General features: G+C 49.7%; 1 protein-coding gene across 6 annotated transcripts in view; it reads left to right on the forward strand.

Annotated features, from left to right (window-relative positions):
- The window catches only part of EML1 (EMAP like 1), a 204593-nt gene extending 193673 nt beyond the window's left edge, over window positions 1-10920 (forward strand). For all 6 annotated transcript variants that reach the window (XM_061395312.1, XM_061395308.1, XM_061395311.1 and 3 more), the window contains 6 exons: window positions 951-1039; window positions 5487-5584; window positions 5696-5783; window positions 7183-7278; window positions 8698-8828; window positions 9334-10920. In XM_061395312.1, the coding sequence (XP_061251296.1) occupies window positions 951-1039; window positions 5487-5584; window positions 5696-5783; window positions 7183-7278; window positions 8698-8828; window positions 9334-9459 (628 nt within the window). In that variant the 3' untranslated portion in view covers window positions 9460-10920. The remainder of the gene's footprint in view (window positions 1-950; window positions 1040-5486; window positions 5585-5695; window positions 5784-7182; window positions 7279-8697; window positions 8829-9333) is intronic.
- Window positions 10921-15685: the final 4765 nt, after the last annotated feature.

Consider the following 15685-nt stretch of genomic DNA (forward strand, 5'->3'; position numbering starts at 1 on the left):
TCACAAGGAAGCAAAGCTGAGAAGCCAAATCCAGGTGTCAGGGGCCAACCAGACCCATTGAGTGGTACTGATTAGGGCCCCGAGTGGATAGCGATGCTGGCTCAGTGGGCACGCTGATGAATGGATGGCATCAAAGTTTGCAACGGCGGCAGCAGGGTGCCCTTGATCCTTTTCACCCCTGAAAACACTGCTGCCACCACCTGAGAACGTACAGGCAGGAGAGTTCAATGTGCACCATTTCACACCCTGACCGAGCACCGTGTCCTAATTAGAGGATTCAGAGCACTTCCAAGTCCGGTTATAATTTGACTGATCGGATCCTGAGCCTGCAGAGCTATTCTGGGCCCTTACCTGCATTTTACAGTTGAGGAAACTGAGCCCATAGAAGCTAAATTCGAAGACCAGTCCTCTACTCACCCTTCTGCCATCCTCCGGGTCGTTTCTTTCGCCTGCTGGTTGCACACCAGCTTCACAGAAGGTCAGAGGCTGACCCAGCTCTGCTTGCGTCAGCCCCGAGGTTGTCCCGGCCCCAGCTTGCTGGACCCTTTCTGCCTGGCCCGGGCCAGATCTCTCGGTAAGCTCGTGCAGTGGCCCCCCTTGCCGCTTGCTCTGGCCACAGGCCTGGGGTTAGATGCTGGTCCATCTTCCCTGCCCAGGGTTTTCTCTGCTTTCATATGTAAATGACAAAACTCAAACATTGAGGAGCCCTGCCATGATGTCAGTAGCTAAATTCTTTCCCGTGATAGCCAGTCAGCTGCTCCTTTCTTTCGGAAATGTTCACGTGCAGGCAATTTTCTTTACATGAAAGCTGGGGCTAAGCATTCTTGTTAAGCACATACAGAGCATTTTTAAGCTCTTAATCGTTTTTAATAGCCTGGCTGTGACTGTCATAGTCTGACTTCACATTCTCACTAAGCAACTGATTTGTACTTTTTCTCATGTTTACACAGGTGGTTTGTGTTCGACACAGAAACAAAAGACTTGGTCACCGTCCACACGGATGGAAACGAACAGCTCTCCGTGATGCGTTACTCACCAGGTTAGGACACAGACCGTTCACTATAAAACTCCCAGAGACAAAGCCCTGCATAGATGTCTCTAAAGAAAGACATTCACAGGCCCCCTCCAGAGTGAAATTTACAGTACATCTGTACATAATTGTGGCACCTGGGGTCTCTCCCCCTCCCTCCTTTGGAGCACTATGCTTGTGTGGTTTTATCTGTTTCCGTGTGTCAAGAAGAACTTGTGTTAACATTATAACAGCTTCTCATGCACCTGTGCCTTTTTTTTTAGTATTTATTTATTTGGCTGCATCAGGTCCAGCTGCGGTAATCAGGATCTTTCACTGAGGCACATAGACTTCTCTCTAGTTACGGCACACGGGCTCCAGAGTGCACAGGCTTAGTTACCCCCATGGTGTGTGGGATCTTAGTTCCCTGACCAGGGATTGAACCCAGGTCCCCACATTGGCAGGCAGACTGCCAACCACTGGACTGCCAGGGAAGTCCCCACTCAGGCCTTCTTGACAGGTGCTTTTGGAGCACGTTGCTTGGGTGTTTGTTTTTTTTTAACTCTTTATTATGGAAAATTTCAAGCATGGACAAAATTAGAAGAGCGTAGTGAGTTCGTGTACCTGTTCCCCAGCTTCAGCGTTTACCCATTTGTTCACCTGTAGCTCCACTCGCTGGGCCCTCCCGTGTTGTTTGAAGCCCGGTCCCAGAGGTCTTATCCTTTCGTCTGTTACTGTTAATGTATAGAAGGATCTGGGGACTTCCCTGGTGAGGCAACGGTCAGGACCCTGTGCTCCCTGTGCCTGGTCAGAGGAGTGAGATCCCACAAGACGCATGGTGGAGTCAAATATATATATATATATATCTTTATATCTGAGGTTATTGATATTTCTCCCGGCAATCTTGATTCCAGCTTGTGCTGCTTCCAGCCCAGCGTTTCTCATGATGTACTCTGCATAGAAGTTAAATAAGCAGGGTGACAATATACAGCCTTGACGAACTCCTTTTCCTATTTGGAACCAGTCTATTGTTCCATGTCCAGTTCTAACTGTTGCTTCCTGATCTGCATATAGGTTTCTCAAGAGGCAGGTCAGGTGGTCTGGTATTCCCATCTCTTTCAGAATTTTCCACAGTTTATTGTGATCCACACAGTCAAAGGCTTTGGCATAGTCAATAAAGCAGAAATAGATGTTTTTCTGGAACTTTCTTGCTTTTTCGATGATCCAGAGGATGTTGGCAATTTGATCTCTTGTTCCTCTGCCTTTTCTAAAACCAGCTTGAACATCTGGAAGTTCACGGTTCACCTATTGCTGAAGCCTGGCTTGGAGAATTTTGAGCATTACTTTACTAGCGTGTGAGATGAATGCAATTGTACGGTAGTTTGAGCATTCTTTGGCATTGCCTTTCTTTGGGATTGGAGTGAAAACTGACCTTTTCCAGTCCTGTGGCCGCTGCTGAGTTTTCCAAATTTGCTGAAAGTGAAGAGGAACTAAAAGCCTCTTGATGAAAGTAAAAGTGGAGAGTGAAAACGTTGGCTTAAAGCTCAACATTCAGAAAACTAAGATCATGGCATCTGTCCCATCACTTCAGGGGAAATAGGTGGGGAAACAGTGGAAACAGGGTCAGACTTTGTTTTTTGGGCTCTAAAATCACTGCAGATGGTGACTGCCGTCATGAAATTAAAAGACGCTTACTCCTTGGAAGGAAAGTTATGACCAACCTAGATAGCATATTCAAAAGCAGAGACATTACTTTGCCAACAAAGGTCTGTCTAGTCAAGGCTATGGTTTTTCCAGTGGTCATGTATGGATGTGAGAGTTGGACTGTGAAGAAAGCTGAGCGCCGAAGAATTGATGCTTTTGAACTGTGGTATTGGAGAAGACTCTTGAGAGTCCCTTGAACTGCATGGAGATCCAACCAGTCCATACTGAAGGAGATCAGCCCTGGGTGTTCTTTGGAAGGAACGATGCTAAAGCTGAAACTCCAGTACTTTGGCCACCTCATGCGAAGAGTTGACTCATTGGAAAAGACCCTGATGCTGGGAGGGATTGGGGGCAGGAGCAGAAGGGGACGATAGAGGATGAGATGGCTGGATGGCATCACTGACTCAATGGACGTGAGTCTCAGTGAACTCCGGGAGTTGGTGATGGACAGGGAGGCCTGGCGTGCTGCGATTCATGGGGTCACAAAGAGTTGGACACGACTGAGCGACTGAACTGAACTGAACTGATATCTTTATGTGGAGAGAGAACTATATATATATGGAGAGAGAGAAATCTAAAAAAGATGAAAACTTTTTAACAGCTTTATTGAAGTATAATTTACATACAATAGTTTACCATTTATGAATGTACAATCAGTGATTCTTAGTAAATCTGTAGAGCAGTGTAGCCATCACCACCATCCAGTTTTAGAACCTTTCCATCATCCCCAAAAGTTCCTTTCCTGCCCATTAGTAACTCATCTCCACTCCCAGCCCCAGCCGTAGGCAACCATGGATTTGCTGTTCTGTGTCTATAAATTGTCTTTTCTGGGCATTTCCTATCAATGGAGTACTACAGCACGTAGCCTGTTGCATCTGGCTTCTTTTACTTAGAATAATACTTGTGAGATTATTCATGCTACTGTATATGTGTCAGTAGTTTATTCCCTTTTAGCGCCTAGATAGTATCCCGTTTTATGGGTAGAGCATGTTTGCTTTGTCCATTTAACAGGGAATATGGGATTGTTTCTGTGTTCAGGCTGTTATGAATAATGCTAAGAATACTGATCATATGTCAATTTTGGCTGGGTTTTTTTTTTTTTTTTTTGGCTATGCCAAGCAGCTCAGGGGGTCTTAGCTCCCTGGCCAGATAATGAACCCAAGTCCTTGGCAGTGAAAGCATGGAGTCGAACCACTGGACCTCAGGGAAGTCATCATATGTCCATTTTGTACTCATGTTAGTTGCTCAGTTGTGTCCGACTCTTTGCGACCCCAAGGACTGTAGCCCACCAAGCTTCTCTGTCCATGGGATTCTCCAGGCAAGAACACTGGAGTGGGTTGCCATGCCCTCCTCCAGGGGATCTTCCCAGCCCAGGGATCGAACCCAGGTCTCCTGAATTTCAGGCGGATTCTTTACCGTCTGAGCCACCGGGGAAGCCCCTTTTATACTTGTAAGTCTTTTTAATCCATACGTGCTCCCTCCCTCCCTGTCTGTCTGTCTCTCTGTCTCTCTCTTTGACACACACGCCATCCTCTCTTGCAGTTTATGTGTTGAAGAAGCTCGTTTTTCCTGGAGCAATTTCCACACCCTGGGTGTTGCTGAGTGCATCTCTGTGGTGTTGCTTCACTCGTCCCCCTGTCCTCACACGTCCCCCCCTCCCCACACGTCCCTCTGTCCCTGTATTTCCTGTAAAGTCATTCGGAATGCAGGCCCTCTTCCGGCTCAGTGCATCCCGGTCTCTCCCTCCTACCTGAGACTCATTGAGTCTGCTCATCTCACTTTCTGTGCTTTTAGAGCCATCGCTGCACAACACTCGATCCCTAAACAGAGGCTGGTGATTGGTTTTCCTATTTTAGCCTTTCTTCATTTGTCAGATATAATACGTCTATGAAGAGTGACTTCTCTTCATCCATAATATTAATATGTTTTTGTTACCTAAACAAGATACTATTTTGTTAGTATGACCAAGATATATGGCAGAGTTCACATAGGAAGTCAAGATAGACACTTGATTTCTTTCACTTTATTTACCAGTTTCAGGATAATGAGTTTGTCCTCTGTTCACTTTAACAATGATCAGTTGTTGTTAGTGGTGGTAGCTTCGGTGTCATTATGAACTTAAGTGTGTTTGGTATGTTTCAATCTATGATGGTTATGATAGGTGAAACAATTTGTCCATTATTGGCCACTTCAGGTTGGTTCCTGAGTCTTTCTGACAACATGTGTGCTGGAAATGCTCGTGGCAAAGGGGTGCCATAAGCGGCTTCCCAGGTGGCTCAGTGATAAAGAATTTGCCTGCAGTGCAGGGGATGCAGGTTTGATCCCTGGTCCACGAAGATCCCCTGGAGAAGGAAATGGCAACCCACTCCAGAGTTTGTGCCTGAGAAATCTCATAGACAGAGGAGCCTGGCAGGCTACAGTCCATGGGGTCGCAGAGAGTCGGACACGACTGAGTGACTAAAGAACCAGGTAGGATGCTGTTTCTAAGCCTCATCATTTATGCCTGTGCTTCAGGAAGTACTCTCTGTGTGATCCATGGGACATTCAGCTCCGTGGACACTCTCGGAAAAAGCGATTTCAGTCCTTGGAAATACTTGGCTAAGACTGAATTACCATCACTAAGGGTATCGGATTCATTCAAAAGCAATATTGTCTCTTTGAAATAATTCGTGGCTATTTTTTCTACATCTGTGATGGCCGCGAGCATTATCCTTTGCCATTGATAAAACGGTTATTCTTAACGAATGAAGCGTAACCTTGCGTGTCTTTGCAGATGGGAATTTCTTAGCCATAGGCTCCCACGACAACTGCATCTACATATATGGAGTCAGTGACAACGGGAGGAAGTACACGCGGGTCGGCAAGTGCTCGGTGAGCACGCGGGCCACTCCTTGTGGGTCTCCGCAGTCATTCAACACGTCCGGTCAGCGTGGGTGGGAATCTGCGAGGCGAGTGAGGTTCACCCAGTTTTCCCTCTCCCAGGGTCATTCCAGTTTCATCACCCACCTGGACTGGTCTGTCAACTCACAGTTCCTCGTGTCAAATTCCGGAGACTACGAAATCCTCTACTGTGAGTGGCTCCCCAGGCCTGGGCGCAGATCTCCTGGAGCTCCACTCTGACTCCAGATGAGGCCTCCTGCAGAAACCCACTGCCTGCCCATGTTTCTCGGCCTCAATTCCTCCTCTGCTCAGCAGAGGAGACAGGCTGGACAACCCCCTGCTTGGCACTGAGATACTTGGGGGTTGGTCCCCAAAGAGGGGAAGGCCCGGCCCTGCAGGGAGAGGCAGAAAGAGGGGTCAGAGCTGTGCCAGCGAGAGGCCAGAGCCCTGTGAAGGTGTCACCCTTCCCAGCTGACACCATGAGGTCTGCCCTGCTGAGTGGACAGCAGCCCCCGGGGCCCCTGCTCCTTCTCCCTCCGCCCCTCCCGGCCAAGTCAGAGCCCAGGCAGGCCCAGGCCACGTGCGGGTGATGGGCGGTGCCCTCGCCCCTCCCGGCCAAGTCAGAGCCCAGGCAGGGCCAGGCCACGCGTGGGTGATGGGCGGTGCAGGCTGCGTTCCGTGCACTGGTGCCCCCTCCATCCGTCAGGCACCTGCCATGTGCTGAGCACGGGGGCCCCAGGGCCAAGGGGGGTCCGGTCTCCGCCCCTCCCGGCAGGCACTGAGAAGTGCAGTGCGCTTCACCCACATGCTCTCATGTGGCCCACAGCACGTTCCGGCTCTTCCTGTTTCAGAGACAAGGACATGTCGGCTCAGATAAAAGGGCGCAGACATCAAGAGCCAGTGGGTAGGGAGGTGGGCACCCCCCTGTTAAGAGAGAGGAGGAAAGGGGTCTCCCTTAGGCAGGGCAGGTGGCCCTGCCTGATGCAGGGCAGAAGCAGGGGATGGTTTCCAGGGACGGGCTGTGAGTCTAGAATCTTCTCAGACATGGTCTATGAGAGTTGGTCATAGTATGAGACATGGTCTCACTGGTCAACTCCTCCAGCGAGAGTTTAGTTGAGGAACACACAAATCACCTGTGAGGTCACAGGTACTTGTTATGACCAGTTTCCGTCAGCTTTCATAACTCGGAGCTGAAAGAATTGTGTGTGTGTGTGCACAGGTGCACGCCTGTGCCCAAGTGTGTGTTGGAAGAAGGCTGGGGAGCCTGACAGAAGGGGGCAGAGTTGTGTCCAGGGGGACAGTGAGCATACGGAGGTCTCAGAACCAGAGGTTATCAAAGAAAAGAAGCCAGACAGGGGAACAGACCCAGAGAAGGAGACGAGCAGAAATGGAAGAAATGAAAGAGGGGTCCCCTCCGAGGCCTCGGGGCTTAGGCTGTGAGCACGGTCCCCAGGGGACTGGGAGGTGGACGGTGTCCCTCTCCCAGAGGGCTCTGTAGCCGATGAGGCCTGGCTCTGGGGGCCCAGCCTTGCCTGGGGAGGAGGGGGGCTTTGGCCCAGATGTCACCAGACCTGTGTCTGCCCTTCCAGGGGTTCCTTCTGCCTGTAAGCAGGTTGTGAGCGTGGAGACCACGAGAGACATCGAGTGGGCCACGTACACCTGCACGCTGGGGTTCCACGTCTTCGGTAAGGTTTCTGCACCTTTCATTCTGTTCCAACGTAAGGTGTGTCTACTTTGAGAATGACTTTCCCATAGTGAGGCACTTTCTTGGTTGGCTTCAAACTGCTCTGCTGCTGCATGGACCCCATGGGACTCAGGACACGCTCCCTGCTGCCCTGGGGAAGGGCCAGGCTTGTCCAGCTATGGCCAGGCAAGAAGAACCAGAACCCTTTGCTCTTGTACACGATGGGTCCTGAGAGAATTCTGTAGAATCCTTGTATACGAACTTGTGTCAGACTTCTGAGATCAACGAGCCAGATGTACGTGTGTGCTCAGTCTGCTCAGTCATGTCTGACTCTCTGTGGCCCCATGGACTGTAGTCCGCCAGGCTCCTCTGTCCATGGGAATTCTCCAGGAAAAGAGTACTGGAGTGGGTTGCCATGGCCTTCTCCAGAGGATCTTCCCAACCCAGGGATCCAGCCTGCGGGTCTTATGTCTCCTGCACTGGCAGGTGGGTTCTTTACCACCAGCGCCACCTGGGAAGCCCAGTGAACCAGATGGCACCCAATCGATTTATTTGTCACTTGTTAGAGTGATTGTGTTTTTTTGACCCTTAAACTAATTTTTTTACCTCCTTCAAAGTTTTAGGAGTTTAAATTAAATATTCATAAATGATCTAAAACAAATTGCCACAGTTTAGTCGAATTAAAAAGAAAAGGCAGTACCTAGAGATTCTTTATGTATGACCATAAGTCAGTAAGTCGGTCAGCATTCCACAAGTTCCCTTATAGCTGGCGTTTCACCATCTTTTGGTGTTAAAGGTTAGAATGCCCTGGGTTTACTCCAGACTTCCTATTGAGAAAGCCATGTGTGTGCTAGTCTCTCATATCCAAAGTTACTGGGACGAATAGGGTTTTCTGGAGCCATGATCAGGAGACCCCAGGCCACACCCCACCTGCCCAGTGCCACCAGGCAGGCAGCAGCCATGAAGGGCTGACAGCAAGGAACACCTGAAAGGCACAGGCAGTCTCAGAAGTTACTCTCATATGTAAAGAGTTGCCCCCAAAAAAGAAAAGTTACGAAACTGCAGGCTAAGGACTAGTCAGCTTCCCATCAGATGCTTTGGGGATAAAGGAAAGGCACTGCGTCCAGAACCAGGGATTCTGTCCCACTTTCTGCTGTAGCATCAAGAAGGGGCCCCAGAGAGGTGGAAGCCCAGGAGGACTATTACTGCAGCTCTAATTCAGCAGAACAGGCTTTGCCATGGGTATTTCCAGGGGTGGCCTGCAGGGAAATGATCACCGAGGCTGGGAGCCAAGACAAAGCGTTCCTTGGACCTGGTTTCTAAATCCGGGACATTTTTATTCTCATGGAAATTCAGTGGCCAGTCCCCACGCAGCATGGCCCTCGTGTTTCCAGTGCTCTGTTTGGGGTCTTTGTTTTAGGAGTGTGGCCAGAAGGCTCGGACGGAACCGACATCAACGCCGCCTCTCGGGCCCGAGAGAAAAAACTCCTGTCGACCGGCGACGACTTTGGCAAAGTGCACCTGTTTTCATACCCCTGCTCACAGTTCCGGGTAGAGTCTCCTTCTCTGATCGCCCCCGACAGGGCACACTCCCCCCACCGGGCCGCTGGTAGTTGAATAGAAAGACATCATGGGTGACAGCACCGGGCACAAACCAGGCAGCAGCGACATCAGCCAACTGCCCTCCGCAGAGAGCCCTGTCCGCAGCGTGGTTCTGGCTCCTCCCTCTCTGCACTTCCTGGGCCTCACCCTTCTGCCCTCCACCACGGCTCCCTCTGCTCTAACCCTGCTGAGCTGAGCCAATGCCTGGACCACTCCTCCTCATCCTCCCCAGACCTGACCTCTCCTTCCAGGAGACCCCTCCCCTCCACCCCCCACCCCTGCAACCAGTTCCCGCTCCTTTGGGGTGCCTGGCACAGCAGCCTCTGGGGCTGAACTTCTCCTTGCCCACATCCGTCCCCCCCACAAGATAGGCCTCTCGATGTGCAGGTACTCCAGCACTTCTGACCCTTCTCCCGGGCTTAGCGTTCACTGCCCTCCATGTCTTTCCTCCCAGGCTCCCAGCCACGTGTACAGTGGGCACAGCAGTCACGTCACCAACGTCGATTTCCTCTGCGATGACAGCCACCTCATCTCCACTGGCGGCAAAGACACAAGCATCATGCAGTGGCGGGTCGTGTAGTCCCGGCAAGCACCGGGGGGCACAGAACGGCCGGGGGGCACAGACTCGCATCTCGCTCGGTCACTGTGATTTCTGCTTTGTTTGCAACGTCCTCACAAACCTCAGGAAAACCATGCCCTTTACCGGTTACCTTAGCTTAGCGGATCGGTGAGCGTCACAGCGGGTCAGCCGTTCAGGTCTCTCTTTCATTGTACGATATATGAAACATTTAATATAAAAAAGATGCCACGGTTTACATTACAGTGACATTGAGAAGTGACTGGCGTATCCTTCATAACTTTTCTATGAACTCTTCAAAAACAGTCACAGAATGCCTTTTTCAAAGATTGTATATAGGCTTTAGTGTCTCGCCATCGAGCTTGCTGAGTCAAATATTTATGATAACGAGGTACTGAATCGTGATCACTGTTGATTAATTGGTCCTAAAAGGATAAATCGATGGAGAGAAGCAAATGGATAACTGATCTGCACAACTGAATCAGGAAATGCAAATAAGACTTTATTTGGTTGACATTTTCTAAGGTTTCGTTCAGTCGTCCCTCTGGGAGGCTGGTGAGAAAAGAGGTCAGGTTCTTCTCGTGTCAAGCAAATTCTGCCTCAGATTAACTTAACTATTGCAGCAGGGTACCCAGGCCTTTCGGAGTCCCTGGACTGTCTGCCTAACCACATGCAGTCAGCCGCTTAACGCTACACCAGTCTCATCCCCTCTGTCCCCCATTCACAGGCCCGGGTGAGTGGTGGAGACAGTTGGCCACCTTCCTCTGTATATTAATTGGCATGATATGGTATTGTATAGGATTTTAGCAATTCATGATAAATATGTCAGGCTAGGCTTTACTATTTTAATGCTTATGGACATTGTATATTTGTATTTTAAGACCAAGTAGACCAAGTCACAAAGGTCTCTCTCTAGCGTACCATACACCCGTGGCCGGGAGAAGTCTGGAAGGCTCCACCAGGTTCTGAAGGCAGCTGCTCTTCCTGTCTTCTGTGCATGGACGGCCTGTTCCACTATGAACTAAGACTGCGCTCCGATGGGTAACGCAATAGGTGGCTTACGTTCTCAAGAAGGCCTTATCCATTTCGATTGTGTGACAGATTGAAATCGATTGTTTACATTGGGGAATGTATCTCAGATTTTAAAACAGAAGAGTAATAAACAGACTTAAAGGCGAACATTAAGACTTCTACTTGTTCTAGGCGAGTACGTGAATTGAACTGTCAACTCTACAGCACCGGTTGTTTAGAGTGGCCGATGAAGCTGAACATTGGGAAGCATTTTTTATTACATCTCCAGCCTGCTGCGGAAGTGCCGGGCACCAGTAAACAATATGTATTAAAGATGATTCTGTTTGTATGTATCCTTATCAAATATATTCTATAATGAAATAAAATCTGAAAAGTGAATTTCTTATTGAACCTATAATCATGAAAGTATATAAATTAAAATATTTAAAATTAGATATGATTCACACTATATTCTGTTTCATATCCAGATTTTTTTTTTTTCTCACCTGGGTCACTTGCAAATAAAACTATAGTTTGTATGTGGTGTGTCAGCTTTCATCAGATTAGATAACTCCCAAGAATTCAGTTTAGGACTTTCCCTAGCAGTCCAGTGGTTAAGAATCTGCCTGCCCATGCAGGGGGCACGTGTTCAAACCCTGGTCTGGGGAGATCCCACACGCCTCAGGGTGACTAAGCCTGTGCACCACGATTGCTGATCCAACATGCTCGAGAGCCCATGCTCTGCAACAAGGGAAGCCACCACAGTGAGGAGTCCTAGCTCCTCAATGAAGAGTAGCCCTCCACTGAGAAAGCACGCTCACAGCAACAAAGACCCAATGCAGCCAAAAATAAAAAATGAAAAGAATTCAGCTTAATTGTCATATCCAGTTGTTATTTGACTTGGTTATGTAAATCCTGGCAAAAATAATGATTTTTTAATTAATAATTGAGGAATAACCAGATCAGAGAAGGGAAAGGAACCCATTATTGACTTAAAAGTTCTAAGATCTCCTTGTATTTCGATATGTGTCCACTGTTTTCGAAGCTCAGTAATGGAAAAGTTATGTATCTAGACCATTATTGCCACCTTCTTACTTGCCTGCATTTTAAACAAAATGCCCAACATAATGCCCAGTATTAGTCTTGCAGGTATTCATTAACATACTGAGCAGTAGTCATGTACCACCACTCACCACCTCTCAGGCAGACAAGGCCTAGGACCCCAGGATTCTGCTGGAACAGGAGACCCCAGGAGCAAAGCCAGATGTGTTCCTCCCAGTGGCCTGTGGCCACATCAGCTCTCAATCCAACTGCAGAGACTGACAGGTGAGGGGCGGAGACTCCAACTTAGGGAAGTGATGGTGCCGTGGACTGGGGTGCAGGCAGTGAACATGGGGGAGGTGAATGGATTGTCAAGAGAGGTTTCTGGGGTGACATCGGCAGGGGGCCTGGTGATGGATGGGGTGGGGACAGTGGGTGAGGCCCAGGCCCCTGACTGTCCTCTGGGCAGATGTTAATGCCGTCGACTAAGATGGGGAGCACTGCGAGCTTGAAAGAGGATGATGGGGGGGCCTGGGGCAGTTGGGGTGAAGTCAGAAGCCTTCCGAGACATCAAAGTGTAGTGTGGGCAGGCGTTCGGCCGGCAGGTGCAGAACGCAACTCTGGCTGGAGATGGCACTCTGAGTGATGCTCTCTGCGGGAGGCCGGCAATGGCTGAATCTGGATGTGGCTGAATCTGCAGATGCTGGGCAACCAGGGCAAGGAGTGGGGGTGGGGGGGTCCTTTGACCCAGCCAGCGGGGCTCAGGGCTCGGATGACTTTGAGGGCGGGTAAAACACAAGCGATCCGAGAGGAAGGAGAAAAACCAGCAGAGGGCTTGGGTGCGGCAGAAACCAGATCGGCACTGAGCAGTACGGACGGCTCAGCGGCTGGGTGGCTTGACTCTCGGTGCTCACTTTGGAGCCGCTGTGGGCTCTTTGCTTGTTGAGCAAACAGCTTTCCAGCATCTGTGTGCAGAGTGCTGCTGGCGGGGGATCCAAACACGCTGGGAGAGCTTCGGCAGGTGGAGGAGAGAGGGCACGAGGTCAGAGGTGAAAGCGTGGGGTGGGGGTCCTCCAGGGCCAGCTGGAGCTGGTGGGGGGGAAGTTCAGCAGATCCTGGCATCTGTGGTTCCCACTGGGTGAGTGCACCCTGACAGCAGGGGGGAGGGGCGGTCTGTGGTTCACCGGCAAGCCCCCTCAGGAGTCTTCTCATGCCTCCCCCCACCACCCGTTTTACGTTTTACTTGCGCTTCCAGAGGTTGTGCGTTTGCCCTATTGGTCGTTTTTCCTGTGATTTGGAAACGGGCTACCCAGGTGGCTCAGACAGAAGAATCTGCCTGCAATGCAGGAGACTCGAGTTCAGTCCCTGGATTGAGAAAATCCCCTGGAGAAGGAAATGGCAACCCACTCCAGTATTTTCTTGCCTGGAAAATTCCATGGACTGAGGAGGCTGGCGAGCTACAGTCCATGGAGTTGCAAAGAGTTGGACATGACTGGCTGACTAACACACCATCATCTGGTCTTTGATGCAGAAGAGCACACAGAAGAAATAATTGGTGGAGACCCCCTGGCTTCTTCAGAGGGAGTCCGTCCAGTGCAGAATCCGGGAGGCAGCTTTTTGGTGAAAGTGAGCAGATAAGTCTGTACCTCTTGGAAGGCAGAAACTGATCCAGGCTACTCTTCATTGTTATTCAGTTGCTAAGTCATGTCCGACTCTTTGCAACCCCATGATCTGCAGCACTCCATGCTTTCCTGTCCTTTAACTATCTCCCTGAGTTTGCTCAGACTCATGTCCATTGAGTCAACAATGCCATCCAACAATCATCTCATCCTCTGCTGGTCCCCTTCTCCTCTTGCCCACAATCTGTCCCAGGATCAGGGTCTTTCCCAATGGGTCTTCATACTAGTTTTCAATTTTTTTAATAGAAAACTTCAAACACGCACAGAAGTAAAGAGAACCTCTCACCCAGCTTCAAAAATGATTGATATCCTGAAAGCCTCATTTCTACTATCTGCCCTGATTGTCAATGGCACCCCACTCCAGTACTCTTGCCTGGAAAATCCTATGTATGGAGGAGCCTGGTAGGCTGCAGTCCATGGGGTTGCTAAGAGTAGGACACGACTGAGTGACTTCACCTTCACTTTTCACTTTCATTCATTGGAGAAGGAAATGGCAACCTACTCCAGGTTCTTGCCTGGAGAATCCCAGGGACGGGGGAGCCTGGTGGGCTGCCATCTCTGGGGTCGCACAGAGTTGGACACGACTGAAGTGACTTAGCAGCAGCAGCAGCCGCAGCCCTGATTGTGGATGGGGTGGGGGGACTGGAGTACACTAAAAATAAATCCAAGAGGCTTCCCTTGTGCTCCAGTGATTAAGAGTCCTCCTTGCAATGCAGGGAACACATGTTCGATCCCTGGTTGGGGGAGATCCCATACGCCGCAGGACAACTTAGCCTGTGCCTCACAACTACTGAGCCCCGGCTCTAGAGACCATGTCCTGCAACAATAGAAGCCACTGCCATGAGGAGCCCGGGCACCACAACTGGAGAGGAGCCTCTGCTGCCCCCGATTAGAGAAAGCCTGCATGCAGCAACCGAGACCCAGTGCAGCCAAAAATAAATGAACGAAAGTAAGCCCAAGCCACCATGTCATTTCACCCAGAAATCCTTCAGGTTGCTTTTCTGATGAGGACACTCTGTGTAACCACCAAGACCTCATCACAGAGGACAGACTTAATAGCGACGCCTCACCAGTGTCTAATACCTAGTCCATATGCAGATTTCTCCAGGTGTCAGACCAGCCCCAGGTCTCAATGCCAAGCACTGGGGGTGCGAGAGAGCCATATGTATACCTGGGGCATACAGCGACCTTGCATGCCCCCTCCCCTGAAAGTGTGGGTAGGGACTCAAGCCTGCACATGGGCTTAGTTCCTGATCCTTCTCTGACCCTTCTCTGACCCTGAGTCTCTCAGCCCCTTTGCCCCACCTCCCCTCCCACTCCCTCCACCCCTGGGAGGAATGCTCAGCTGTCCCCTCCTCCATCCCTGTCCCAGACTCCCTCAGGATGCCTCCTTCCTGGGTCACCCAGCCTGGATCTTTCTCTCTTTGGCTGGCAGTCAGGACCAGAACCAATGAGGAGACTGAGAAACCAGCCCTGCTCAAGGTGAGCCTTCCTGGCAGGGGTTCAATCCACCGCCGCCTCCCACCCTGGGGTCCCAGCTATTTCAATGTGTCTCCTCCATGCTCTTCTAAATATTTCAATAAAAATGGGACTTGAGCTCAGACCACGCTGGGGCCGGGCCATGGGGATGGGGAAGAGTGGGGTGGCATATAGACTTCCTGCTGCCTACCTTCCATCAGATGGGCACTGTGTTCTGGGGAAGCCTAAGGGAGGGGTGAGCTTGTGGACATGGATTTTGCCTGAGCACAAAATCGTGGGGAAGTTAACAACAAATTTGGTTATTTCTGCTTCAAACCAAAGTAGGTGCATAACACCTATAAGATGAAGGCTGAAAAGGTAACCATTTCCTTCTCCAGAGGATCTTCCCAACCCAGGGATTGAACCCAGGTCTCCCGCACTGCAGATAGACACTTTACTGTCTGAGCCACCATTTCTCCCTGAAAAGGCAACCAACAAAACTTAAAAAAAAAAAACTTGAAAAGAGATTTAAGTGTAAACCCTCCCAGCCCTATCCCACCGGCTAGAGCTACGCCACTTGGTGGCAGAAAGCAGTCTTCTGCTTCTTTGTCTTCCCCAGCTCACCAGTTCCTGTCCGACCTCCTTAGGCTAGGAGTGTGGGGAAAGAGAAAGGAAATTCTTTTTTTTTTTTTTTGAAGTACTGTTTATTTACACTGTTGTGTTAGTTTCAGGTATACAGAAAAATGATTCAATTATATAATATATATATATATATATATATATATATATATATACACACACACGCAGATTCTGTTCCGTTACAAGTTATTTCATGATATTGAATATAGTTCCCTGTGCTGTACGGCAGAACCTTGTTGTCTATCTGTTTTATATGTAGTGGTTCGTATCTGCTAATCCCAGACTCCTAATTTATCCCTTCCCCACCCCCCTTCCCTTGTGGTAACCATAGGATTATTTTCTATGTCGGTGAATCTGTTTCTGTTTTGTGAGTTCATTTGTATCCCTTTTCTTAGATTCCA

Source organism: Bos javanicus, chromosome 21 (genome assembly GCF_032452875.1).
Source record: "Bos javanicus breed banteng chromosome 21, ARS-OSU_banteng_1.0, whole genome shotgun sequence".
In the NCBI taxonomy this organism is placed as follows: domain Eukaryota; kingdom Metazoa; phylum Chordata; class Mammalia; order Artiodactyla; family Bovidae; genus Bos; species Bos javanicus.